We start from the raw sequence: 27479 nt of genomic DNA, 5'->3' as shown, positions 1-27479 counted from the left end.
AGCAAGTCAGCACTTAGGCTACCCATCTATGCATATAAAAAAAGTGGGGCCTTTTTTGGTTTGGGTTTTTTAACTGATGTTTTACCCTACTTCCAGTCATAATAAAGCTTTGTGATGTTCTAGTCACTTCCTACAAGAATAAGTATAAGTAACGGAATATCATTGTGCTATAAGAAACAATGCAAGTGGAGGATTCAGAGTGACATGGGAAACCTTGTATGAACTCACATAGGGTGAAGTAAACAGAATCGAGAAAACGATATACAAAATGACTATTAAATGTGCACAAAATCAACACTGAAAGACAGATGAACTCTAATCAATTGTGACTGAAGTTGGCCTCAGAAAACAAACGATGAAACATACTTCCTTCTCTCTATAGAAAGGTAGGGAGACTAAAAGGATCAGATGTGGTTAGTATGCTGGTAGGTTTTGCTTAACTGTTTTTCTTTATTACAGAGAGGATTCATAGTAGCAAAGACTCAGAGCCAGAAGACAACTTTGAAGTAATCAAATTCAACCACTTTCTTTTACAGATAGGTTAATGGAGGTCCACAAAGATTAAAGAACTTTAATCCAGGGCCACAGAGTGTAATATTAATTAAGTTGGGACTTTTTTTTACTGTTTTAGAATGCTAAATTAATTGTCTTTGACTGAGTCTTACTAGGGGCTAAACCCCAGGCCCAAATCCCTAATTACTAGGTGCTAAGCCAATGTGGGTGTTGAAGCCTTCAGGGTCTTGAGTTGCTAAGGACTAGAGCCAATAGTATGTGCCTAAGTTCTAGTCACTCAGATGAAGACTGTATAAAAAAAGAGAACAGAGTTCTTTGCTAAAGGCTCTTACTTCTGGAGGAGTGTTGGCATGGGACTCTGGGCAGCTGCTCTAAGAGCAGCCTGGCTTGTGAACCCAGATGCTGATAGTTTCTTGGTAACTATAAATTGTGATTTGCTCTGTTTATATTGTGTACATTTGTAACTTGTTTGTATTTGCTCTGAAGTTCAGGTTGCTGGCTTTTCCTAATGAACTAAGTGAGTTTATCTGTATATGTTGGATTAAAGTAAGATTGTTAACCCCTTAACGTTGCTTTCCTCAGTAAAGCAGATCAAAAGAACCTGTGCTGTCAGTGTTCTTGTTGTTGGGCTTGTGTTAGTCTTTCACCTCCACAACAGCTACTAGCTGAATTGTTTCAACACAGAGCTCATTAGTGTCTCAGGCAGGATTCGAATCCAAGTCTTCCTGACTTCAAGTCTAACATTCTATCTACCATACCAAACTTCAAAGAGGGGATGGTCTACCAGGAAATTGATATACTTTTAGAAACAAAATGCATGGATCAAATTTTTGAGTAAATTGTAGCAATGCTGAAAAGATAAGCTTTAATTTACATAAAGGAGAAAACATACTTTGTCCTGTTATTGCTTGTTATATAGTATCCCAAGTTTCGTTCAAAATAGAAATATGTAGCATTTTCTTCATGGAGTCATCAGAGTCCTGACATTCTACTTATCAGTAGCTAAAAACTACAGATAGGGATATTAAAATGTCAGGATAACAGTGAAAAATTATTAGTAAATTATTCAAAAGTTATGATTCTACTTCACCTATGAAAAGTAATTATTTGTTAGCTAATTTAAGACCCCTTACACCTCAATTATAAGTATTGACCTGAGTTAGGTATCTACTGTGAAATCCAAGCAACTCTTAAGGAAGGTGAAAATATTACATTTAATCGTGAACTTTAATGATTTAATAACAAATATTTAAACTTCACAAGAGATTTCACCCAAACTAGATTACTATTATACTCTACCACCTACTGCCCCCAAAGAGATTTTATACTCTTCTAGTTCTGTGACTTTGTTCATAATAGTCCCCTACCCCACATGAGCTTTGTATAAAAATCATCTCTTATCAGTCCCAGAACCTATGGCCATATTCTGCCCACAGCAGCCACTTAATACATTCTTATTTAATAAAAGAAAGAATTGTAACCAATATCCTAATGGTAAAATTTGTTCTTTCTTGCTAATGAGGTATGTAGATTATGTTTAATTTGATGGCAGGAACCTAGGAAGCTTCTACTATAAATCATCAAAGAACAGAAAATTGTCAGCTTAACGTTTTCCTACAAAACCTGAAACCAATGGTTTTTACATGCAATTTTCCCCAAAAAGAATACACAAATCATAATGCCGATAGGACAGGAGAGATCAAGCCACAGGGATTCTTTAAATAAAGTATAATCTTAATAAGATCATAGGATCATGGACTTAGAATTGGAAAGGGATCTTAGCAACCATCTAATCCATCTCCTTCATTTTACAGATGAGGGAACTGAGACCCAATGAGGTTAAGTGATTTGCCCAGGGTCACACAGTAAATAAATGAGGTAGGATATAAATTCAGGTCTTCCTAACTACAAGTCCAGTACTGTATCCACAACAGCACAAGGATCAAATTAGGCTTCAGAGTTTTAACATTTGTAAAATTGGTCCTAGAATCAACGATAAAGAATGCTACTGACCTCTTAACAGAGAAATTATAGAATAAATATGTAGAATGAGACATATTTTTAGACATGGCCAATAAGGAAATTTGTATTGCTTGACAATGCATATTTGTAAAAAGCGTTTTGTTTTTATTCTTTTTTTTCCAGTAGGGAAGGGGAGAAGAGGGGAAAAATGTTTGTTAATAAAAAAATTAATTAAAAAAAAATGTTTCCTGGATGTTTTCTCTTTTTTTTTTCAAATTGACATGTCCTTTCCATAACTAAGAAGAAAAAATAAGGCCAATATTTTGAGTAAGTTACCCAAAAAAATGAAACATTTAAGATACTATCCTATTAGAGGCCCATTTAAACCTTAAAACAACACTTTTCTACAGTGTTTTACATTTTCGGATACTTTTTTATGAACATTATATTTGATCCTTAAAACTCTAAAGAAGGTAATCTAAGGTGAATTGTGCAGGAATTCAATTAAACTCAACAAGCATTTATGTAGGGGCCACTTAATAAGAAAGGCAGATCCCTACATGATACTTGCCCTCAAAAAGTTTACAACCTAGTAAACAACATTTCACTGGAATGTACACAAATAACTATAATGTAAACTACACAATTGTGGCATGAAAGTAACTTTATCAGAAAAAGTCTATTTCAGAGAAGAAAAAATTTTGGATAGTATAGGATTTATAAACATAATCAATCTGATTTTGCCTTCCAGGTTGGAAAATTAAGGACAGACAATATTTGATCAATTAACAAAACTTTATTAACCACCTAAGATGTGCTAGGGTAGTCCTTTCCTAGTCGCTGGGGATACAAAGACAAAAGTGAAAGAGCTTACGTTCTAATAGGAAAAGCAATGCACATATACACAGTTATATATAAAATTACAAAGCAAAATATAAGCCAACCTTGGCAGGGAACAGAAAAAAGAAAAGGTTGGGGGAAATGAATCGAGGAGTAGAGGGAGAAGATACAGCTCTAAGATCAAGAAAGACCTCACGCAGAAGTTCACTTAAGTTGTGTCTTGAAGGAAACCAGGGATTCTAAGATGCAGGAGGTAAGGAGGGAGAACATGCAAGGCAAAGAGGATAGCCAGTATAGGACACAGATCCTGGAGATAGGATTTAGTGATTCAGGAACACCAAAAAGGCCAAAATAACTAGTACATAGAATGCATGAAAGGGAATAACATATAAGGTTGGAAAGGTAGGATGGATCCAGGCTCAGGAAAGCACTGAATTAATTAAAACCAGCTAAGAAACAATAGGAACCTACTAGAGGCTATTGAGTATGATGGCTTGGTCAGATAAGCCTTTTAGGAAAAAAACCCTAAGAGCTATGAAATGCACTGGGATGAAGAGACTTGAAGCAGGAAGACTGATGAGGAGAGTAATACAAACAGTATGCACTCCCTTGATGATCTCATCAACCCATGGCTTCCACTATCCTCTAAAGGGTAGTAAGACAGTGTGTATAGTAATGGAAACAATCCTGGATTTGAAGTCATAGAATTTGTGTATAGTTGTTGTTTTGATAAATAAAATGCACATTCCTTTAAAAGCATTAGTGAACTTAGAGTAGCCTTTCATTGTTATGTATTTTCTCAATCACTGAATACAGTGGGAAGTCATTAATCTTCCCTGGCACTCAGTTTCTTCCCTTCTAAAATGGATCAGATGACCTCCAAGGTTCCTCCCAACTGTAAAGCTTCAAAGCGTGTTTTTTAAAGAACTGTCCAGTACCCAAAATCTGCCTTTTTCTTCAAGCCCTGGTCTTTAATCATAAAGCACATAGGACCATAACTTAGCACATGATAACTTAATGTCGTGTACTATTCTCTAATTCTAAGGCATAAGTCTTTTCTCCCAATTACACTGTAAATTTCTCAAGGGCAGGAACTCTCATTATATTTCTCTTGTATTCTTTCTGCATCAGTACTTGATAAATACTTGCTAGTTGACAGACTGATGTGATCATAAAGGCCAAGACAGGAGAGATCACAGGAAGAGGGAAACTGCTTTCACCTTCCTTTTAACAGTTCCTTAACATATTTTCCTCCCCAAACCCTGTCAGTCTGAATATCACTATGGTTAATATCATTTGGGATTTACTTTGTATTTATTTTTTAAAATTTGGTATACATGTTATTCCTATCCACCACCCACCCCCATAGAATATGAGTTCCTTAAAAGCACACTTATATTTTTGTCTTTGAACCCCCACCACCCAGCACTGTGCCCAGCAATTTATAAATGCTTGCTAACTAACTTGGTCCATAAAGGAAACAAAATCAGGAGGCTTGGTAGTCACTCATAAGAGGAAGGCAGACCAAAGAACCTGTGTGAGATCAGAGGGCGGCACAAGATCAGCTAAGGGCTGGTTGGGTACTGGCATGGCTTTAAACAGAATCAAATTGTAGAACAAAAACGAAACAAAAGAAGTTACACTAATTTGTTGATCTCAAACCAAATCTCAACTTTGTTTTAATGAAATGGAACAAAAACAATTTTTTTCTTTTAATTTCTAGTGAAGGAGTTTGAACTGGAACCAAACCTACACGTTTTCTAAAATTATAGAACCAGTACAAAACAGGGATAACAAAAGAGTCTCTGAATCTAATATTTCATTTGGTTCAGTTGCCTTGGGGAACTGATACCAAGGTCTAGGATGAGCTATGGGGAGTAGTTTATTTTCTCATCAAACTGTATTATGATTTCCTTTGACCATGCCAGAAAATACTTACATAAATTAAACAAGTATAAAAGGCATCTATCAAGTTGATCACCAACAATAAAATATGAGCAATTTTACCAAAACTAATAATTTATGCTCATCATGTGTTTGTGCTTATTAACTACTTACAATTTGTCTTCTGCCTGTCTGTAACATGAAAGGTCATGGCCCTGGCTCAGTACCTGTCAGCTAATAGCCTTTAAAGGCAGAAGCAGCATCCTCAAACTTAAGGAAGTTCTTCAAGGTCACTAATAAACTTATTAGTGCCAAATCATAGGAAAGAGAGAATAAACTTGTTTTTGCTTGACACCAAAGGGCAAAAGCAATGGGGAGAAGTGGCCTAAAGACAAATATCAAGTTGGTATCAGAAAAAATGACTAAAAATTAGAGCTATCCAAAAGTGGGATGAATTGCCTTTGAAGGTGGTAGGTTCCTTCTCCCTGGAGGTATGCAAGGAATATCCTGGATGACCACTTGTCAGGCATGTCATGGAGGGAATTCTTATCTAGGTTCAGGATATAGTAAATAGCCTCTGGGGTCCTGTCTGCCTCTGAGATTCCATTAAATCCAAAGGCCTTATTTCAATCCTCATCCTTGACTTTTCACCTTCTTATACTGTGAACTACCTCCTCCTGAGGAAAACTCTTTCCTCCTTTGGCTTCTGTAACACCATGTTCTCATTGTTAGCCTCTAATCCATGTAAATGCTTTTTTCCTGTTTCTACCACTGTTCCCTCCTTATTCTTCTGCCCCTTAAACATAAGTGTTCCCCAAGATCTGTCCTTGGCTCTTTCTTCTTCTTCTTCTCTCTCGCTCCATAGACTCTCTCTTAGCAGCCTTGTTCAAACCTATAGCTTCAACTATCACCTTTACGATTGAATTCCAAATCTGTTTTTCCACACTTAAAAGACTTTTCCTCACAATTCCAAGTAACTATGTCCTAATTCTTGAGCATTATCTTGATGCCCCAATGACACCTCAAACTCAACATATAAACACATCAGCAGATTGAATTTCATGATTAATCTATACCAAGGGTGGGGAATCTGCAGCCTGGAGGACCTATGTGGCCTTCTAGGTCCTTGGGTGCTGGCTTTTGACTGAATCCAAGTTTTATAGAACAAATCCTTTTATTAAGGGGATTTGTTCTGTGAAGTTTGAATTCAGTCCAAGGGCTGCACTTGAGGACCTAGAGGGCCACATGTGACCTCAAAGCCCCAGGTTCCCCACCCCTAATCTATATTCTCCTACTTCTCCAAACAAAGAATAAAACACCTGTCATGCTTCAAGTGGATATATATACGCTGCCAGAAAATTCTCTTAAAAAGGATAAAGGAGAGTTGTCAAGCTTTGGGGTGGTACAGTGTGAAAACAAGGGATAAGGCCTTGAAGGAGTATTCCAAAGAAATGAAACAAAACTAAAAACAAAACAATTAGTCAATAAGAATTCATTAGGAGATACTATGTGCCAAGCACTGTGGTAGACACTGGGAATACAAAGACAAAAATGAAACAGCACCTGCTCTCAAGGAGCTTACATTCTATTGGGAAAGTCAATATGTATTATATAACCAAACACACACACAGAATAAATACAAGGTAGTTTTGGGAGGAAGGGCACCAGCAGCTGGGGGAATTGAGAAAGTCTTCACATAAAAGGTGTTTGAACTGAATCTTTAAGGAAATAAAAGACTAAAAGGTAGAAGAGAGAAAAAAGAAGTGCATTCCAGGCATGGGGGATGGCCAAAGCAAGGACACAGAGACTGGAGATGGGGGATGGAATATCATGAAGGCCAGTTTGGCTGGACCATAGGATGAAGGAAGGATAGTAATGTTGGAAAGATAGATTGAAAGCAGGTTATAAAATCCTTTAAATGCCAAAAGAAGTTTATATTTTATCTTAGAAGCATTAGAGCTACTTGAGTTTACTGACATTGTTAGACCCTGGATAAAGGAAAATCACTTTGAGAGGTAGATAGAGGATGAATTGGAGTGGGGAAGAGTCTTGAGACATAGAGACCAATTAAAAAGCTATTTCAACAGTTCTAGCAAGAGGTGATGAGGGCCTGATCTAAGGTGGTGATGGCATAGATAACAAGAAGTAGTCAGATAAAACATGTTCCCCAGGGACCCAACATAGTAGAAGAGAACTAACGGAGTCTAGTGATGAAAACAATGAGAGTTTAAAGAATGAGGGGTTAAAAAGTGGTTAAAAATAATAGTAATAATAATAATAGCTGACATTTATATATTGCTTTAAGGTTTACAAAATGCTTCATATACATGAGATCTCATTTGTGATCCTCATAACATTCCTATGAGATAAACTGGGTACATGATTCCCATTTTATAGATAGAAAAAACTGAGTCTCAGAGACATTAAGTAACTTGCCCATGGACCCTCAGACATTAAGTGTAAAAAGTAAAATATGAATCTTGGATAGCATTTATTTCCAGCATGCTTTCTACTACCCTATGAAACTGCTGTAGAAAAATCAAGAAGGCCACTGGATTGTAGCTGTGTGAATTCCAGCTGTGTGAATTTCAGCAAGATACTTCACATCTCTGAGGCTGTTTTCTCATCTTTAAATACAAGATAATAATACTTAAGGGACAGTTTGTAATAGATGATTGAAAGTGGGTCTCTGAACCAGCAATACCTGGCTGCAAGTACATACTGACTGTGTGATCCGGAGCAAGTTGCTTAATCTTTCACTGCTCTACACAAAACTTGCTAAGACTAATTGCAGAGAAAATGCCAACTTACACACTGTTAGAGGGATTTTTCTCATCCGGGAATTCCCTATATCAATTAAATGGTCCCTACCTCTAATAATACTTACAATACCTCTTGTAGTTGAAACAATTCTGGTATTCAGTTAAATTGGGGTCCAAATCTCAGCTCTGCTACTACCTTTGAAAAGGGGCAAATCATTTAAGACCTCTGGATTTCAGTTTCCTCATTTATAAAATGAGAAGAGTGGACTAGATGACTTCTAACAACCCAGGTTTAAATCTATGCTTCTATGATTCTACCTCATAGGACAACATGGAGGAAAGCACTCTGGGAACATTAAGGAGCTAAGGAAAAGGGAAGTATTATGATTACTATCATCATTATTGCTAGGAGAAGCAGTTAAATAAATCACTTTTTCTGTCTAGGTCTCAGTTTCACAGTCTGTAAAATGGGAATGGTGGAAGGGGAAGGTTGGCGTAGATGGTCCCTAAGGCCCCTCCAAGCTGAAACATTCTGAGTATCTGATTCCTCCGTCCTGGAGGCAGGTGGGACTGTAGCCCAGGGCGACTTCCAGTCTTTTCCCAGATACCTCGGGGGACCCACCTGGCCTGTCACCAGCGCGGGACATGACCGGCCTTCCCTCCAGACCTCTCTCCCAAATGACTCACCTGAAACTCCAGCCCATAGATCACCGGTGCATCGTCCTCCATGGCCCTCCCGAACAGGACACCTGCGGCCGCCCCTCAGAGACACTCAAGCAGCTTCAAGACCTCCCCCGAGTGTCACTCATCCCAGTTCAATTCCTTTCCCAGCCTTTCCCCGGCCTCAGGCAAACGGAACGCCCCAACTGGGTTAATTTTGGCCCCCGTCGGTTTCCGTTGCCTCTCTCTTCCGGTATAGTCAGTGTGCGGTGTTTCCATGGCTTCCCAGCGGCAGCCAATAAGAGACCGGGATACTATGCGCGTGCGTACGCCTGTGCCGTGAATATGCGCATGCGCTTTCTGGTTCCGTAACGGCGCTCTGAGGGGTTCTCCGTACTGACTCATTCATTCATTCATTCATTCATTCATTCATTCATTCATTCATTCATTCATTCATTCAATAAACGCTCATTAAGTGTCTACTCTGTGTCTGGCACTGTGCTGAGCTCTGGGGATACAAAAAGAGGCAAAAGACAAGTCCCTGCCTTCAAGGAGCTTAGGAGAGATAATATGCAAACAACATATAGTATACAAAACAAGCTATATATATGATAAATAGGAAATAATTAACAGGGGGAGGGTACTACAATTAAGGGGAGTTGGGGACGGCTTCCTGTAGAAGGTGGGATTTTAGTTGGGGACTTAAAAGAAGGAATCCAAGGAGGTCAGTAGTCGGAGTTGGGAGGGGGAACTTTCTTAGGTATGGAGGACACAGCCAAAGAAAATGCCCCAGAGCCTCGAGATGAAGTGTCTTTGTTTATGAAACAACCAGAACACCTGTGTCAAGAGAAAAGAGTACATGTCAGGGAGTAAGGTAAAAAGTAAAAAGAAAAGGTGGAAGTGCGCTAGATTATGAAGGGCTTTGAATGCCAAAAAGAACATTTTGTATTTGATCCTAAAGGCAATAGGGAGCCTCTGGAATTTACTGAGTAGGGAGGTGACCTGATCTGACCTTCACATTAGGAAAATGACCTTAGGGGCTGAATGGAGAATGCATTGGACTGGGATGAGACCGCAGACAGTCTGACCAACCAGCAAGCTATTGCAACAGTTCAGGTGTGAGGTGATGAGGGCCTGAACCAGTATCAGTGTCAGAGGAAAGAAGGGAACATATTGGAAAGATGTTTGCAAAAGTGAAATCAACAGGCCTTGGCGACAGGTTAGATATGGGGGATGAGAGATAGTGAGGAACCCAAGATAATTCCTAGAGCTCTTTCCTCTAAACCGAGGTGACCATGTGTTTGTATCTTATCAGACTCTAATTTCCATGAGGGCAAAGACCTACTTGTTTTCTAAACTGTGTCACCCTCACCACTCACCTAGCACCACAACAATAAACACTTACTAAATTGAATAGAAGGCAGGCTTTTCTTTCTATGCTGGGTTTGGAGAATTTTTGTTGAATTTGAAGTCATAGGATCATAGATCTAGAGATGAAAGGGACCTCAGAGGGCACCTAATCCACCCCTTTCATGTTAAAAGTGAGGAAATTGGGGTGGTGGTTGACTTTCCAAAGATCAAATATATAAAGCGTCAGAAGTAAGATCTAAACCAAGGGCCTAGGATCTTCTAATTCCCAGGAGTCCATGCTCTTTCCCTTTTGCTACATTCCATGCCCCTTTCAACCATGACCCAAGTTTCAAGACACAGGTGGAGGTAATTAGTGTGTCAGAGGACACAGACATCCCTCCCAGAAGGAAAGAGTTAAACTGGCTCCCTCAGTCCCAGGATCTCCCAAAGTGACATTTCTTAATGGACAAGAGAAATTGCCCATTCCAGTCTAAGCATTACAGCAGTCTGAATGCAGCTATCCTATTTGATTCAATTCAACAAATGTTTTATCAGTATTCAGTGCAGTAAACTAGGTACTAAATATGCAATAAAATAAAAAAGGAAAAAATAATGGTCCTTAAAAGAATTACTTAAAAGTAGCTTACAGACTGATAGAGAATTTTATAACTTGTACACAAAATATAATGTAAGTAGAACATGATAAGGGATTAGAGAATTTAAAGAAAATTTGAAGTAGGAGAAATCATTTTCTGCTTGGGAGAATCAAGGAGGATTTCATGGAGAAGGTGAATTTTGACCTGGCCCTTAAGGAAGGGAAAACTTTCCAAAGACTGAAAGTTATGACTGCATTGTGTGTTCTTAGTATCAGAAGTAGCCTGTGTAAATGCACCAAAGTCAAAGAGTGTAAGGTGAGCTTAAGTAACATCTAGAAATCCAATTTGGTTAACTTATATCATCATTATTGCTGGTAAAAAGTTTTTTAAAGTTGTAATATTATGTCCTCTTGAATAATGTTGCTCTCATCTCCACCAAGGTGCTCTTATCCTACAGCAACTAATTAGATGCAAATTATTCCCTTAAATAAAAAGTGGTCAGTACTGCAAATATGGAAATCTGTCAGACAAAGTTAAGAGGTAGTTTCTGAAAATTCTGGCCACTGTCCTTTCCTTTTCAACTTTCAGGCTCTATAAAGGCAGTAATAATATAGCATGAAGTATAATGGACCAGGAGTCAGGAAAATTTAGTTCCTGTTCCTAGCTCTGCCACTTATTAGCTTTGTGACTGCCCATCCTTGTGTGTGCTATGAAAGTCAAACCACCACCACCTTGACCACTATCTCCTCTCCGACTTTGATGGAGACAATCCAGGACCCTGCACCCATAAGCCTTGGGAAAGGCAGTGCATTTTCTCATGCTATTCTCTTCCTGAAATATTGTTTTCCAGTTGAATTCCTATTGAATTCCTACCCATGCTTTAAATCTCAACTCAAATGCTACCTCCTCCAAGAATCAGAGTATGTTGTTTTGTATCTTTGTAAAGGATTTATCATGGAATAGTATTTTCTTTCTTCATTTAATCAACAAATATTCATTATTTGTTGCACCTATTGTAAGGGGAGTACTGTGGTTGGCACTAGAGAAAAAAAGGAAGTTTAGGTAAGAGAGTTGACATTGTGTATTTTAGCTCATTATGTTAGTGTAAGTCTTTAGACTTTAAGTTCTAGGAGGACAAGGGTCATGTTTTAGCTAATTTTTTTTTCTGCATTGCCTTTCACAGTGCTCTGAATATGGTTGTTGTTCAATTGGTTGGTTCGATCCAACTCTTTGTGACCTTGGAATCATAGAACTGCCAGGCCCTCCACTATTTTGAAGTCTGTCCAAGTTCATGTTCATTGTTTCCATGACACTATTTATCCATCTGATTCTCTGCCATCCCCCTTTCCTTTTATCTTCAAACTTTCCCAATATCAGGCTCTCTTCTAATGAGTTCCATCTTCTCATTATATGGCCAAAGTACTGCAGATTTTTTAAAGTATTTAACTTCCAGTGACTAGCCTGAGGATTGACTGATTTGACCTCCTTACTGTCAAAGGGACTCTCAAAAATCTTCTTCAACACCTCAATTCGAAAGGGTCAATTCTGCAATGCTTAGCTTTCCTCATATTCTTACTTTCATAGTTATACATTGCTACTGGAAAAAAATATGTGTCTTTGAATGTAAGGACCATTGTTGGCAAGGTGATGGCTCTGCTTTTTACTATGCTGTTCAGATTTGCCACAGATTTTCTTCCCGGGAGCAAGCATCTTTTAATTTTATGGCTGCAGTTACTGTCTACAGTAATCCTTGAGCCCAAGAATATAAAATTTGACACTACTTCCATTTCTTCTCCCTCTGTTTAAGAGGGAGGGATGGGACCAGTTGCCCAGATCTGAGTTTTGTTTTGTTTTGTTTTATGTTGAGCTTCAAGCCAGCTTTTATACTCTCCTCTTTTACTTTCACCAAGAAGCTTCTTAATTCCTCTTCACTTTCTGCCTTCAGAGTGGTATCATCCTCATACCTGAATTTGTTGATATTTCTCCCAGCAACCTTAATTCAGCCTGGCATTTTGCATCATGCACTCTGCATATAAGTTAAATAAGGTGACAATATACAGCATTGTCATATTCTTTTTCCAATCTTAAACTAATCAATTGTTCCATGTTTGGTTCTAACTGCTGCTTCTTGGCTTGCATATAGGTTCCTCAGGAGACAAGTAAGATGTTCTGGTACTCCCATCTCTTTGATGACTTGCCACATTTTGTTATGATCCACTCACTCAAAGGCTTTAGTGTACTTGGTGAAGCAGAAGTAAATGTTTTATTTGGAACTCTCTTGAATTCTCTATTGTCCAGCAAATGTTGGCAATTTGGTCTCTAGTTCCTCTGCCTCTTTGAAAGCCAGCCTGCTCTTCTTGTAATTCTTGGTTCACATATTGCTGAAACCTAGCTTGCAGAATCTTAGATATAACCTTGCTGACATGGGAAATGAGCACAATTGTTTGGTAATTTGAACTTTCCTTGGCATTGCCCTTCTTTAAAATTGGGATACAAACAGATCTTTTCCAGTCTAGTAGCCACTGTTGTGTTTTCCAAATTTGCTCAAATATTGATGGCAGCATTTTAAGAACATCGTCTTTTAGGATTTTAAATAGCTCAGCTAGAATGCCATCACCTTCACTAGCCTTATTGTTAGCAATGCTTCCTAAGGATCACTAACTTAATTCTCCAATATGTCTGGTTCTAGATCAGTGACCACACCATTGGGTTACTGGTGACGTTAAGATCTTTATTATACAGTTCTTTTGTGTATTCTTGCCACCTCTTCTTAATCTCCTCTGTTTCTGTAAAATCCCTACCATTTTTGTCTTTTATCATGTCCATTTTTGCATGAAATTTTCCTTTGCTGTCTCTAATTTTCTTGAAGAGATATCTTGTTTTTCCCACTTAATTGTTTTCTTCTATTTCTTTGCATTGTTCATTGAAGAAAGCTTTCTTATCTCTTCCTTGCTATTCTCTGGAATTCTGCATTCAGTTGGGTATATCTTTCCCTTTTGCTTTCCTTCAGCTATTTGTAAAACCTCATCAGACAGCAATTTTGCTTTCTTGCTCTCCTTTTTTCTTTGGAATGTTTTTTGTTCTGCTTCCTGTACAATATTGCAAGCTTCTGTCTGTAGTTCTTCAGGTACTTCGTCAGACCTAATCTTTGAAATCTATTAATCCCCTCCATTTCATATTCATAAGGGATGTCATTTAGGTTATACCTATACGGTCTGATGGTTTTCCCTACTTTCTTCCATTTAAGTCTGAATTTTGCAATAAAAAGCTCATGATTTGATCCACAGTCAGTTCTAGGCCTTGTTCTGACCGTATAGAACTTTTCCACCTTTGGCTACAAATTATATAATCAATCTGATTTTGATATTGACTATCTGGTGATGTCCATGTGGAGAGTCACCTTTTGAGTTGTTGAAAAAGAGTATTTGTGAGTTATCCCTACAAAACTCTGTCTCTGCCCTGCTTCATTTGTACTCCAAGGCCAAACTTGCTTGTTATTCTAATTATCTTTTGTTTTCCTACTTTAGCATTACAATTACCTATGATGAACATGGTGTCATTTTGGGGGCATTATTTCCAAAAGATGTAGGTCTTCATAAAACTGATCAGCTTTGGCCTCTTTGGCATCAGTGGTTAGAGCATAGACATATTACTGTAATGTTGAACAGTTTGCCTTAGATTCAAACAGATATCATTTAGTCTTTTTTTTTTGAGATTACACCTTAGTATTGCTTTTCTCACCCTTTTATTGACTATGAGGACTACTCTATTTCTTCTAAGGGATTCTTGCCCACAGTAGCATATATAGTGATCATCTGAACTACATTCACCCATTCCTGTTCACTGACAACCAAGATGTCAATATTTAGTCTTCCCATCTCCTGTTTGACCATGTGTGGCTTACCTTGGTTCATAGATCGTACATTTCAGGTTCTATGCAATATTGATCTTTACAGTATTGGACTTTCCTTTCATCACCCATAGCTGAGCTTCCTTTGGGCTTTGGTCGAGCCACTTCATTCTTTCTGGAGCTACTTGTAGTTGTCCTCTACTCTTCCCCAGTAGTATGCTGAAGACCTTCTGACCTGAGGGGCTCATCCTCCAATGTCATCTCTTTTATTATTTATCATTTTAGTACCGTCCATGGGGTATTCTTGGCAGAGATACTGGAGTGGTTTGCCATTTCCTTCTCCAGTAGATCACCTTTTGTCAGAACACTGCACTAGGACATATCCATCACAGGTACCTTGCACTGCATAGGTCATAGTTTAATTGAGCTATGCAGCTTCCTCCATCATGACAAGGCAGTGATCTAGGAGGTTCTGCACACAGTAGGGCCCTTAATAGTTATGTTTCAAGGCCATTTGAATGAGGGTCATAAATTTAGGGCTGAGAAAGCACTTGCATATCATTTAGCCCACTCCCAGCCTTTGACAGGTGAAAGAATTGAGATCAATGGGGGTTCTATGACTTTCTCAGGGTCACGCAGGTGGCAAATGGACAGAGCCAAGATCCCAAGTCTTCTGACTCCAGATCCTGAGCACCATGTGGCCTCTCTTCCAGCTCGAATTAGTTATGATACATTGTTTGACCATTTCTCTCAGCCTCAGTTTCCACAACTGTAAACGAGATTGAGCTGATATATCTCAACGGTAGTGAGGAGCACGGGCTATGGAGTTCAAATCCCACCTATGTTCCTGCCACATAGTAGGCACTTAATAAAATGTATATTGAATTGAAAATTGAATTGCTACGTATGTGATTTGGGGCAAGTCGCTTAACCTCCATGGGCCCCTCTCCGTTTTCTCATCTCAAAACGAGAGGGTTGGACAAGGCCTCTGAGTTCCCTTGCAGCCTGGGATCTACGCTCCTATAAACCTTCCTAGGTCTAAAGTGTCACTCTCCACCCGGCTCTCTGCTGTGTTGGGGCAGTGAGCGCCTCTCCTCCCTCCTCCCTCCTCCCCTCCTCTTATACTGCTGGAAAAACCCGGAGGAGCGGATCGCCTGCTCGGGAGCGGACTTGGAGCGTGCACACGCAGCAGACATGCGCAGCACCGCTAGGGAAGCTCGCTGTGGCGGAGGAGGCGGGACTGGCGCTGATGCCGGCGTAGGAGCTACGAAAGCCGGCGCGACTTCGGATTTCTGACACCCCTTGCCTCCCTGGTTCTTCTCGGGTCCGCCCTGTGCGTTCCTGCAGCCCGTGATCCCCGCCCCCAAGCCCCCCATCCCCTTCCCTGGCTGGCGGCTGCAGGTGAGGAGCCGGGCGCGGGCCGCCGGCGTCAGGCCCTAGCCCGAGATCAGGGAGCCCAGGCCCGGGACGGGCGGGGAGAGGGGACCCCTGGGGCCCCGACTACACCCTGCCCAGGCCCGGCCGGTGGGGAGTGGGGGACCCCAGACCCCAAGGCGCGGCGAGGCCTCTCTCCCATATTACAGATGAGGAAACTGAGGCCAGCGACTCGGCCAAGGGCACACAGCCCCTCCGCGGACCAGCGCTTATTTATCAATATCGACGTCAGCGCTGTTTACACAGAGCTAGTGGACAAGAGCCGGGACTCCAACTCTGGGCATCCGGCTCTTTCCGCTCCACCCTCAGAAAACCCTCTGTGCCTTTACCTACCAAGTACGACTTTGGGCGGTGCTTTTAGAGGGCCTGTGGGGTGTAGTAGGAAGAGTGGCCCGCAGGGTCCGAAGACCTGGGTTCCAGCCCCCGGGTGACCTCGGGCACGGCTTTTCCCCTCTTTAGGCCTAAGTTTACTCATCTGTTAAGTGATAGACACTTAATACTAATACTTGATAAGTATTAAGTCATAAATATTACTTAAGTAATTAAGTTTATTCAACTTAAATTATTAAACTCCAATGAAAGTAGTAAGTGATAAATATTAAGTAATACTAACGCTTTTTGACTGTCTTTTTGACTGTTGGACTAGATGATTACTAAAAACCTGGCCATAAATCTATGACCCTCCCTCTCTCAGCTTCCTTTTAGACTGCAGTATGTGCAGTCTGAAAGATTTTTTCCATTGCGATTGAGAGCACGAACTGTGCCCAATCCTTCCTTCCTCCCCCCAACACCTGGTGCAGTTAAGCGTTCTGGTCAGTAGTGGCTGTATGCAACCTCGACTGAAAGAGATCATAGATTTAAAGTGCTGGAAGTGATCTTACACTCAAGCCCTTATTTTACAGACGTGGAAACTGAGCGGCCCCCCCCCCCCCATTAAGTGACTTGCCCAAACTTCATACATGGTAATAGCTAGGAGATGGGAGTTGAAGTATATCCATCAAGGTCAACATTTTCCATTTTCAATCATGAGGAGAATTTTTAACCCTGAGGAATAAATTTCTGACATCTGTATGGCAGGTGAAATTGTGATGGCCTGGTGCATGTTCTATTTATCCTTTCCCTAAATTATCCCACAATAAGGTTGGGGTTGCATTGCTACTTCCCCTTCCACCTAACAGAAAATCTAAGTTCTGCTACTGAATGTTAGAACTTAAAATAGTTTGCTTTACATAAGAGTTCAAGGTTCACAACTTACTTTCCTCTCAATCACTCCATGTAGCTTTTATAAGTCTTGCAAGAAGAAAATTGAGTTATTGGCAGAATTAAGACTCTCAAGTCTTCTGACTCCTAATTTGTAAAATGAAGGGGGAATTGGGAGAAGAGTTGGACTTCTGGCTTTTTATTTATGACCCTGTGGCCCAGATATTTTGCTTGTACCTTACCCCTCAGAAACCTCCTTGTACCTTACCTCCTTCATCATCAAAACTAGTATTTTTGCAATGTAGTTGGATGTCGTTCTGCATTGAAAGAGTTTGTTCCTTGAAGTTTGGTATAAGATAACCTCAAAGTACCTTCTGTTCAGAAACTGAATTTGGAAAACCATGTTTTTAGGAGGTCTTGGAAACCCTTCCTTCCTGACATATTTAATCACTTGGGTAGAATATTTTGACTTGCAGCCATATAGCATCAGTGAAAAAATATTGTTAAAAAGATAGGGTTTTGTGCCAGGCTACAGCTTGGGAAAGCTGAAAGTACTTTGTAATTTCCTAAATGTAATCAACACCATTCTCTGCTTTCTATTCAGTTTTAGACCCAGGCTATTGTTATCTTCTTTTTCAAACTGATTGCCCCAGTCACTCAGATTCACGCAGGCATTAATATAACTGAGTGTCATAATCTGAACAATAGACACTCTTCATCCATTTGGTTTTTCCCATCTGGCTTATCTCTGTTGAGTATTAGTTGTTCTTACTGAGCAAGACCCTGGCATCTAAATGACCTGACCTTTATTAGGAGTTTACTTTCCCTATACTCTCTACACAGGATAACCTCAATAATACTAGTGAACACCTTTATTGAGCGTTTCCCATTTTTATGGTTCCCTTGTTATTGCTAGTCAGAGAACTAATGATTTTAAGAGTTATTTCTGTGGTTGCATCTTTGAGGAAATCTTATATGATCTTAGTATATTTTCATTGAAAGAGAGCTTTTACTCTACCACACTAAATGCTTTTTTATAATCAACAAATTAAAACAAATCCTGTAGGATCTTGTACACCATAGCTTTCAGTCATTTAAAAGAGGAAAAAGAAGACCTTCAGTACATTGGGTAAATCCTCTATGGAAAAAGTGGGAGATGTGGTCAAGAGTTACATGGAATAAGAAAACATGAATGGGTTGTGATCTTCATAAGTATAGGAAGTACCTATAATAATGAGATAATGAACCTGCTGAAGTATTAGTGTTTTAAAGAATATGCTGAAGGCATTTGTTAAGGACATTATCACAGATGGAAAGGAGCATCATAATGGAAAAATGGCTGGTCTTGGGATCAAGAAGACATGAGTTCAAGACCTACCTCTAATAGTGACAATGAAGTTACTCAGCTTTTCAGTGCCCCGAGCAACTCTCTTAAGACTATTAAGTTGAATAACAGTTGCTAATCTCTATTGGTGGAGGGAGTTCCTTCAACAGGAGTTCTCTACACTTGATAGATAGGTGCAGACCCAAGTCTGTATGACACTGTGCTAAATGCTGAACAAAGAGAATTTTATATACCTTGTATTCCATGTTTCTGTCATGGAAGCTTGCATCTAAGTCAAATGCTGACATACATCTATACAGAAATGTATGACTGGGATTTGGCAAAAAAAATATTATTGCACTAATGCAAAATAGTAAGGATTACATCACACATAGGTCGTGAACAGATGTATTTCAGTATGGAGTGCAAGATAGGGAAGGGTTATATCCCTGATCAGTCCTGGGATGTTTCATGGAGAAAATGGAATTCCAGGAAGACATTTAAATAATACTCAGAACTATCTTGTGCTGATATATGAAAAATATTCCAGGCTTATGAATTACATGAAACAAGTAGGGTAAAGTATAAGAAATAAAGAAGTGTATATGAAGCTAGTGGTGACCTTTTTTTTTTATAATTAACTCTTGTTCTAGTGATGTGTATTTGTAAACTGCAGGACCCGGCAAATTGACTTTTGAGTGACCCAAAGAACAATGGACATATAGATGGTAGGTACAGCTTGACTTTACTATTCAAGTGATGACCTATGATGCTAGAAATGATATAAGCCTGAGGTATTAAATTCAGATAGGAGTAGACTACAGACCGGATACTGACTTAGAAAACCCCTGATTAACATCAGTGTTGGAATGTGTAATTGTGTTAAACGTTTCCCAGTTACATTTTACGTACATCTGGTCTGGTCTTCTCTCGGGAGTTGTGACACCTCTAGTGTAAGTAATATCACTAAGTCAATGCAGGGTTATGTAAAGTATAGGGCAGTCTTGTGTTGAGGATGAGAAATAACAGATGGACAGCCTGAGAGTTACATGGGACTTCTAACATATAAAATGATCTAGAATAGAACCTCCATTGAGGAGTTATGCTTTGGAGGCCCTGTGGGAGAACTTGGATGAGAAGGCATGAAGAGCTAGCTTGCAATCTGCACCAGAGAGAATATCTATATTGGTGATCCACTGAAGTGTTAAAAGTTTAGGAGAGATACAAAATCCCATGTGTGATCCAAGGAGTAGTGACTGATAAAAGATTTTGTTTTGAAGATGACATTTGAGTTGGGCTTTAAATAATGGGTAGGAATTTAGTGGGTAGAGAGAATAATCTAAACAAATAGGAAATTTTGGAGTGAATCTGGAGTTGGGATGATGATAAATAATTCAGTTTTTTAGGTGCATAAAATACATGATGAGATCAGGCCATTAAGGTAATGTAGCATTTTGTGGAGGGCCTTGAGTGATAATCTAAGATGTTTGAACTTTGCTACATAGATAACAGGGAACCAGGGAAGAGTTTTGAGCAGAGGAATGATACAACCAATTGTATAAAGAAAAACAGAATCATAGAGTCTTGAGTTGGAAAGTATCTCAGAAGTCATCTAGTCTAAATAGAAGTCTTCACAAAATCCCTGGCATCCTCTTCTGGCAGTGATGTGTGGACAGATTGAAGTAGGGAGAGAGTTGAGTCAGAAAGACCTATTGGTAAGTTATTGTAGGAGTATAGGTGGCTGTTAATGAGAGCCTGTACTAGTGAGGTGTCATTTGAAATAAAAAGGAAGAGATGGATATGAGATATAATTATGAAACAGAGTGGCCAGAAACTTGGATGTAAGAGTTCAGGAAGAGGGAAGACTTTAATAATATGAAGGTTTAAGGCATGGGAGACTGGTGGTGCCATTGACAAGTAAAGTTGCAAAGAAGAAGAGGGTTTTTTAAAATTTGGTTTGGAGGCTTTTCTGTTTAAAGCTGATAAGTTTTGTACATACTGAGGTTCAGGTGTTAAAGGACATGTCCTATAGGAAGCTGGGGTACAGAGTTTGGAACGTGAATTAGCATTAGATATGTGCCATTCATTTGCAGATTTTCTTTATGAAGGTGGTATTTGAAGCTATGGGGAGTAAATGAGTTTGCTAATGGAAAGAATGAAGATTTAGAGAAGAGGTAAGGACAGAATCCTGAGGAACATCCACTGTGAAAGGCAGGGAAGAAGAGGATCCGGCAATTAACCAGATAAACGGAACCCAGAGCATGTCATGTCTTTGAAGTCAAGGGAGAAGAGGATATTCAGGAGTGAGTAACAGTATCAAATTCTATAGAAGGTGGTTTTTGTACTGCCCAAGAACTAAGAATGGTTTTTACATTTTTAAATACTCAGGCCTAGGGTCTGATAAAAAAATGAAAAAAATTCTTATTCTCAGCAGGCAGCATATTGGGTCCTAGGGTTCTTTGGCAAGGTCAAGGCAGATGGGGATTGAAAAAGGCAATAGGATTTGGTGATAAGAAAGCTATAGTGGCTTTTGAGAAAGATTTGTTTTTTTTTAAATAATATTTTATTCCATCACATACAAAAACAATTTTTAACATTCATTGCTTTGTTTTAAAGTTTTGAGTTCCAAATTCTCTCCTTTCCGCCTCTTCTTCCCTCCCTGAGACAGTAAGCAATCTGATATAGGTTATACATATGCAGTCATGTCAAACATCTCCATATTAGTCATTTTGTGCAAGAAGACTCAAACAACAAAAAAAGAAAGTAAAAAAGAGTATGCTTTAGTCTGGATTTTAGATAACACCAGTTCTTTCTCTGGAGATGGATAGCATTTTTGATCACGAGTCTTTTGGGAATATCTTAGATTATTGTATTGCTGAGAATAAGTTATTCACAGTTCTTCATTGTATATTCTTGTGGTTTCTGTGTACAGTGTTCTCCTGTTTCTGTTTTCTTCACTTTGTATTAGTTAGGTAAGTCTTTCCATGTTTTTCTGAAATCATCCTGCTTGTCATTTCTTTTAGCACAAAAACATTCCATCACAATCACAGTCCATAATTTGTTCATCCATTCCCCAGTTGATGGGCATCCCCACAATTTCTAATTCTTTGCCAACACAAAAAGAACAGCTGCAAATATTTTTGTATAAATAGGTTATTTTCCCCTTTTTAAAGAATCTCTTTGAGATATAGACGTAGCAAAAGTATTGCTGGATCAAAGGGTGTGCACAATTATATAGCCCTTTGGGCATAGGTCCAAATTGCTCTCTAGAATGGTTGGATCGGTTCACAATTCCACTAACAGTACATTAGTATCCCAGTTTTCCCACATTCCCTCCAACATTTATCATTTTCCTTTTTTGTCATATTAGCCAATCTGATAGGTGTGAAGTGGTACTTCAGAGTTATTTTGATTTGCATTTCACTAATCAATAGTAATGTAGAGGATTTTTTCATATAACTATATGTAGGTTTGATTTCTTTATCTAAAAACTACCTGTTATATTCTTTGACAATATCAATTGGGGAATTACTTGTATTCTTTTAAATTTGACCCAGTTCCCTATATATTTGAGAAACGAGGCCTTAACCAGAGATACTGGCTTTAAATTTTTTCCCCAGTTTTATGCTTTCCTTAGTTTTGGTTGCATTTGTTTTGTTTGTACAAAACCTTTTTAATTTTATATAATCAAAATTATCCATTTTACATTTCATAATGTTCTCTATACGTTGTTTGGTTCTAAATTCTTCCTTTATCCATAGATCTGACAGGTAAACTTATTCCGTGCTCTGCTGATTTGCTCATGGTATCACCCTTTATGTGTAAATCATATACCAATTTTGACCTTATCCTGGTATACAATTCGAGATGTTGATTTATACCTAGTTTCTGTGATACTGTTTTCCAGTTTTCCCACCAGTTTTTGTCAGATAATGAATTTTTGTCCTAAAAGCTTGGATCTCTGGGTTTTTCAAACGCTAGATTACTATTGTCATTTACTACAGTGTATTGGACACCTAATCTATTCCACTGATCCACCACTCTTCCTTAGTCAGTACCAGATTGTTTTGATTATTACTGCTTTATAGTATAGTTTGAAATCTTTAACTGTGAGGCCACCTTCCTTCACATTTTTTTTTTCATTGATTTCCCTTGGTATTCTTGACCTTCTGTTCTTCCACATGAATTTTGTTATTATTTTTTCTATCTCTATAAAATAATTTTTTGGTATTTTGATTGGCATCACACTGAGTAACTAGATCAATTTGGGTACAATTGAGAAAAGTTTCATCGGAGTAGTAGGGAGAAAAATCAGATTGTAAAATCTCAAGGAGAGAATGTGTTATAATGTGGTGGTGCAAGTATTGTGTGTAAGCCCTGAAGAGGTGTAAAAAAACTGGATAGTAGCTGGTTTAGGTAAAAGAGTCAAGGTAAAGTTTTCAAACTATTTGGAGTCACAAGACTCTAGGTATCCTCATGGCATCAGTTTCGGTTCTGCATTGTGATGTTATATATGTATATGAATCTTAAGATGTATGATGCTTAGCTTTTCTCTTGGAATTTACCCACACTCAAATATCCATGGGTTATTTGACAGCTGTTTTCCTTGAAGCCTAGGAGCCCTTTTCAATTGGAGTTGGTTTTTAAACTCTAAAAGTTAAATGTTCTTCTGTTTCCCCCAACCTGTCAGCTAAAGTGTATTGTATTCCAGCAGCAAACTCTAACCCTGTCACCCTTCACTATTACTTTTCATATCCTAAAACCTTGGAAGAACAAAGGTCTCCAGAGAAAACTGGATAATCAAGGTTTTTAAACCAATAAGTCTATTTTTACCTGATGTTCTAAGTCAATGGACCCCTTGTTGATGGTAGCATCTGCTTGGACTTATGGGCATTTATTTCCTTACAATCTAGAGACCCTTTTCATTTAGCAACTGAGTAAGTTCCAGATAGTTAAGGTTGCCAGAAGTTTAGCCATTGAATGAATGAGATATGTCTTACGTTTCTAAAGAGGAGAGGAGATGGTAAAGCAAATTTGGAAGGTCTAAGCCATCTTCTAAATGCATGCTGAATGTTTTCTTCTTAATTGATGCCTAATTCCAGAAGGTCAATGGTGAAGATATCGCAGCTCCTGTCCCTTCCTTTTGCAAATAAGAAAAACTGAGGCCTGGAGAGGTTAAGTCAATTTCCTAAAATCATATAGGTAATGAATAAGTAACAGAGCTGAAATTCAATGCTAGATGTTAAGATTCCAAATCTAATACTCCTTCCTTTGTCTACTACTCCTTGATTGCACAAAGCAATCAGAATCTTAGGAGTTAGAGGGGAACCCCAGAGACCATGTACTCCAATCAATATCTGACCAAGAATTCCTGTTCAGTATCCCCAACATATGGCCATCTAAGCTTAGCTTCCTCCTAAATAGTCCATTACACTTTTGAAAAGTTCTAATTGTAAATTACAATGTTTTTCTTTCCCTTACATAGAACCTACATTTACCATCTGTAATTTCCTAGTTCTCCTAGTTATTCCTTCTGGAGCCAACCAGAATCAACCTAATCATTCCTTTACATGGAAAACTTTAAAATGTTTGAAGATGGCTATAATGCCACACTAAATCTTTACATAAGGATAAATATTTCTAGTTCCTCCAAAAATGACATAAATAATAATCCTTAACCATCTGGATTATCCTCCAACTAATCAAGTCAACATTTTTAAAATGCTGACTGTACCTATCAGTGTTCTTCTTGAAATCTGGTACCCAGAACTGAACATAGTATTCCAGATGTAGTCTGATCTAGATTAAAGTTCAATAAATAGTCAACAAGCATTTACTAAGGGCTACTATGTGCCAAGCACTGTCCTAAGCACTGGGGATACAAAAACGGGGAAAAACAGTACCTGCCCTCTAGGAACTGAACCCTCTAATGGGTAATACCTATATGTAAATAACTACGTACATGTAAGTTATATACAGAGTAGATGGAAGATAATCTCAGGGAGACACCTACCAATAAGACAATCAAAAAAGGCCTCCTGTAGAATATAGAGTTTTAGCTGAGTCTTGAAGGAAGTCAAGCATTCAGGAAAGATGGGAAAAATAATATGGATGTTAAAAAGTATTAGACATAAGTCACAGAAGAATGGAGTTAGCAAATGGAATGTTTGGACACTCTTCATTTTTTAATGCAGTCTCAATGTGTATTAGTTTTGGGTTGTTTTTTTTTTGTTTTTTTTTTCTGTTATATTTGTTGACTCATTGAGCTTAGAGACCATTAAAAGCCCTGCATCTTTTTCAGACCAACTACCTAACCTTCCCCCATGAATTCAATTTTTTGAACCCAAGTGTAAGACTTTACATTTATCCTTATTGTATGTAATCCTATTTGATTCAACCCAGGGTATAAGCCTGTGAAGATCTTTTTACATTCTGATTCTCTTCCAGCATGCTAGGTATACCTTCCAGCCTGGTATCTTCTCCACATTTGGTAAGCATACCATCTGTGCTTTTATCCAAGCCATTGAAAACATGTTACATGGTACAGAAAGAAGTACAGGTATTTAAAGCTCCTTAGAGGTAGCTAAATGGCCCAGTGGAAAGAGTCCTGGTCCTGGAGTCAGGAAGACCCAAATGTGATCTAGATACTAGCCCACAATCCTGGGAAAGTCACTTAACCTCTGTCTGCTAATAAGTTTCTTCAGCTATAAAATAGGGATAATAGTAGCCCCTGCCTCTTATTTTGAGAATCAAATGAAATATTAGTAAAGTGCTTAGTATAGTGCCTGGCACATAGTAGCTGTTTAATAAGTGTTTTTTCTTCCTTAGTTCCTTGAAGCACTCCACCAGAGGGTTCCTTCCAAATTGATGCCTAAGCGTTAACGACTGTAGTCAATACAAATAATGAATCCCCTGAAATAGTTGTACATATTCAAATTTTTACTATCAAAGGTTATAATAATTATAATTATATGGTAATTGGTTCCAACCCAATGGAAATATGCTGTGCAAATTCAAATAAAAATTTGGATTTGGTCAACATTTTTAATTTGTCTAATTGTACTATCATCTTATCTATATTTCCCATTCAGGACTAATTGACTAATTGAGCAATCCGTGGTGATATTTGAACCTAAGTCTTGACTCCAAGTCCAGTGCAGCCCAGTGCTTTAGCTCAGTGGGGTCAAACTCAAATAGAAATGGATCCCTATAGGCTGCAGATTGACTTAGAAAACCACAAATTAACATTATCTGTGTTGTGTTTTAATTTTTTTTAAACATTTCCCTGTTATATTTTTATCTGGTTCCAGCTGCATCTCTCTCTAGCCTGTCAAGATCCTTTTAGATCCTGACTCTGTTATCCACTCTGTTAGCTCTCCCAACTTTGTGTCATATGCACATTTGACATGCATGCTATCTTTATCCAACTCATTTATAAAAATGTTAAACAGCACAAGGCCAAGCTCAGATCCCTGGCACACTCCACCAGAGACCTCCTTCCAAACTGACATCAAACCATTAACAACTACCCTTGGAGTCTGGCCATTCATCCAGTTTAGAATCAATTTAATTGTACCACTATCTAATTCACATCTTTCTTTTGCATAATAAGATGCAGTATTTTATTAAATGCTTTGCTAAACTCTAGGTAAGATATAGTTACAATATTCCCCTGATTTATTGGTTTAGTAATTATTAAAAAAAAAGACGTGGAGCGGTATTGGAAATAAGGTTAATCTTGCTCATCCTACAGTCTCTAATAAAATTATTCTTTAGTACCTGGAAAGAAGAATGTGTCCCATTGTTTAATTTTTCCTTATTGGGAACAAACAAGTTTAGTTATTTGGACTGCACGTATAAATAATCATAAACTGTTAGACCAAATCTTGGATAACTGCAGAGTGATAAGAGGTATGTTCTCTTATCTTGTGTGAAGCAGCCAGATGCCATGGAAAGAGTGCTGGACTTGGAGTCGAAGGACCTGAATGCAAATCCTGACATTACTATTCACTACCTCTGCTACCTTAAGTCACTTAGCAGCTCTGGGCCTCTGTTGCTTCATCGGAAAAATGTTTGCATGTCCCAGATGACAGTTACAGTATCCTTGTTTTATTTTATTGCATTTCATTTTACTTTGTCTTTGTACCCCCATTACGTACTTAACACAGTAGCTGGAATATAAATACTTTCTGATTAATTGACATTTAAGGTCTCTTTCAACTCTCTATGACCTCGTGACCTTGTGGCCTTAGGCAAAGCAACTGAGTTTCAGTTTCTTTGATAGCAAAATGAGAAGTTTAGAATCAGTGGCCTTGAAAGTAAAGTCCCTTTGATCATAAGGGCATCATGTAGCTCAACATCAACCCTTCTGTTACTAAGTTTGTAAAGATGTGAGGAGAGAATTCAAGGACCATGGTATGTAGATACTGTCAGTAACACTTTGCCAATTCAATGGGTAGTATGACTTTAATGGAAAAGATTTTTTCACCTGTGTCAAACTTTGGTTATTATCTTATAGAGTCAGCATGATCTTGTAGAAACGGAGCAAGACTTAGAGTAACATAAGTCCTGGGTTCAAATTCCACTGGTGCTTAAAGCTATGAGACTGAGAGCAAGTCATTTATCATCTTTGAACCTCAGTGTGCTCATCCATAACAAGATGCCTTCCCTGCAGTAATATGGTGAAGATCAAATGAGATTTTATGAACATACGTATATACATACATAGTCTTTAAAAGTCCTAAAACAACCCTATGTAATTACTAATTATCACTCCTATCTTGTAGCAGTCCCATGTAGACCATGATATGGTATCTATCTCTATCATCGTTAGAAAATGTGGAAGATACGTTTATCGAGTGCTTACACAGTCTAGGCACAGATCCAGCTCCGGTCTTCGTGATCTATATTTTGCCACTGGACCCAGATGGCTCTGAAGGAGAAATTAAGGCTGATGATTTTGCACAGCCCTCCCTCACTGTAATCCAGTACATTTGCAGGTCATAGCATCACCTTCCTGATGCCATGGTCCTCTTCGGGAATGAAGGACAAACAACAACAACACTATCTAAGGCATTGACGTGGAAATAAAAGGGTTTTATAAC

The 27479-nt window shown here is 38.6% G+C and overlaps 2 protein-coding genes across 3 annotated transcripts in view; one reads left to right on the top strand and one right to left on the bottom strand.

Moving 5' to 3' along the window:
- Window positions 1–8892, bottom strand: part of EIPR1 (EARP complex and GARP complex interacting protein 1) — a 207704-nt gene extending 198812 nt beyond the window's left edge. The window contains exon 1 of the mRNA XM_036748328.1: window positions 8649–8892. Within this exon, the coding sequence (XP_036604223.1) occupies window positions 8649–8690 (42 nt within the window). The 5' untranslated portion in view covers window positions 8691–8892. The remainder of the gene's footprint in view (window positions 1–8648) is intronic.
- Window positions 8893–15602: 6710 nt separating this feature from the next.
- The window catches only part of TRAPPC12 (trafficking protein particle complex 12), a 157781-nt gene continuing 145904 nt past the window's right edge, over window positions 15603–27479 (top strand). The window contains exon 1 of one of the 2 annotated variants that reach the window (XM_036751096.1): window positions 15603–15818. Coding sequence is in view for 1 of the 2 variants with exons in the window: in XM_036751095.1 (XP_036606990.1) it covers window positions 19101–19103 (3 nt within the window). In the remaining variant the exon portion in view is untranslated. Of the gene's footprint in view, window positions 15819–19036; window positions 19104–27479 lie in introns of those variants that run through there. The other variant, XM_036751095.1, reaches the window with a different exon arrangement.

This window comes from Trichosurus vulpecula, chromosome 3, assembly GCF_011100635.1.
Source record: "Trichosurus vulpecula isolate mTriVul1 chromosome 3, mTriVul1.pri, whole genome shotgun sequence".
In the NCBI taxonomy this organism is placed as follows: Eukaryota; Metazoa; Chordata; class Mammalia; order Diprotodontia; family Phalangeridae; genus Trichosurus; species Trichosurus vulpecula.
The sequence above is the reverse complement of the archived record's forward strand: the minus strand, read 5'-3'. Positions and strand labels throughout refer to the sequence as shown.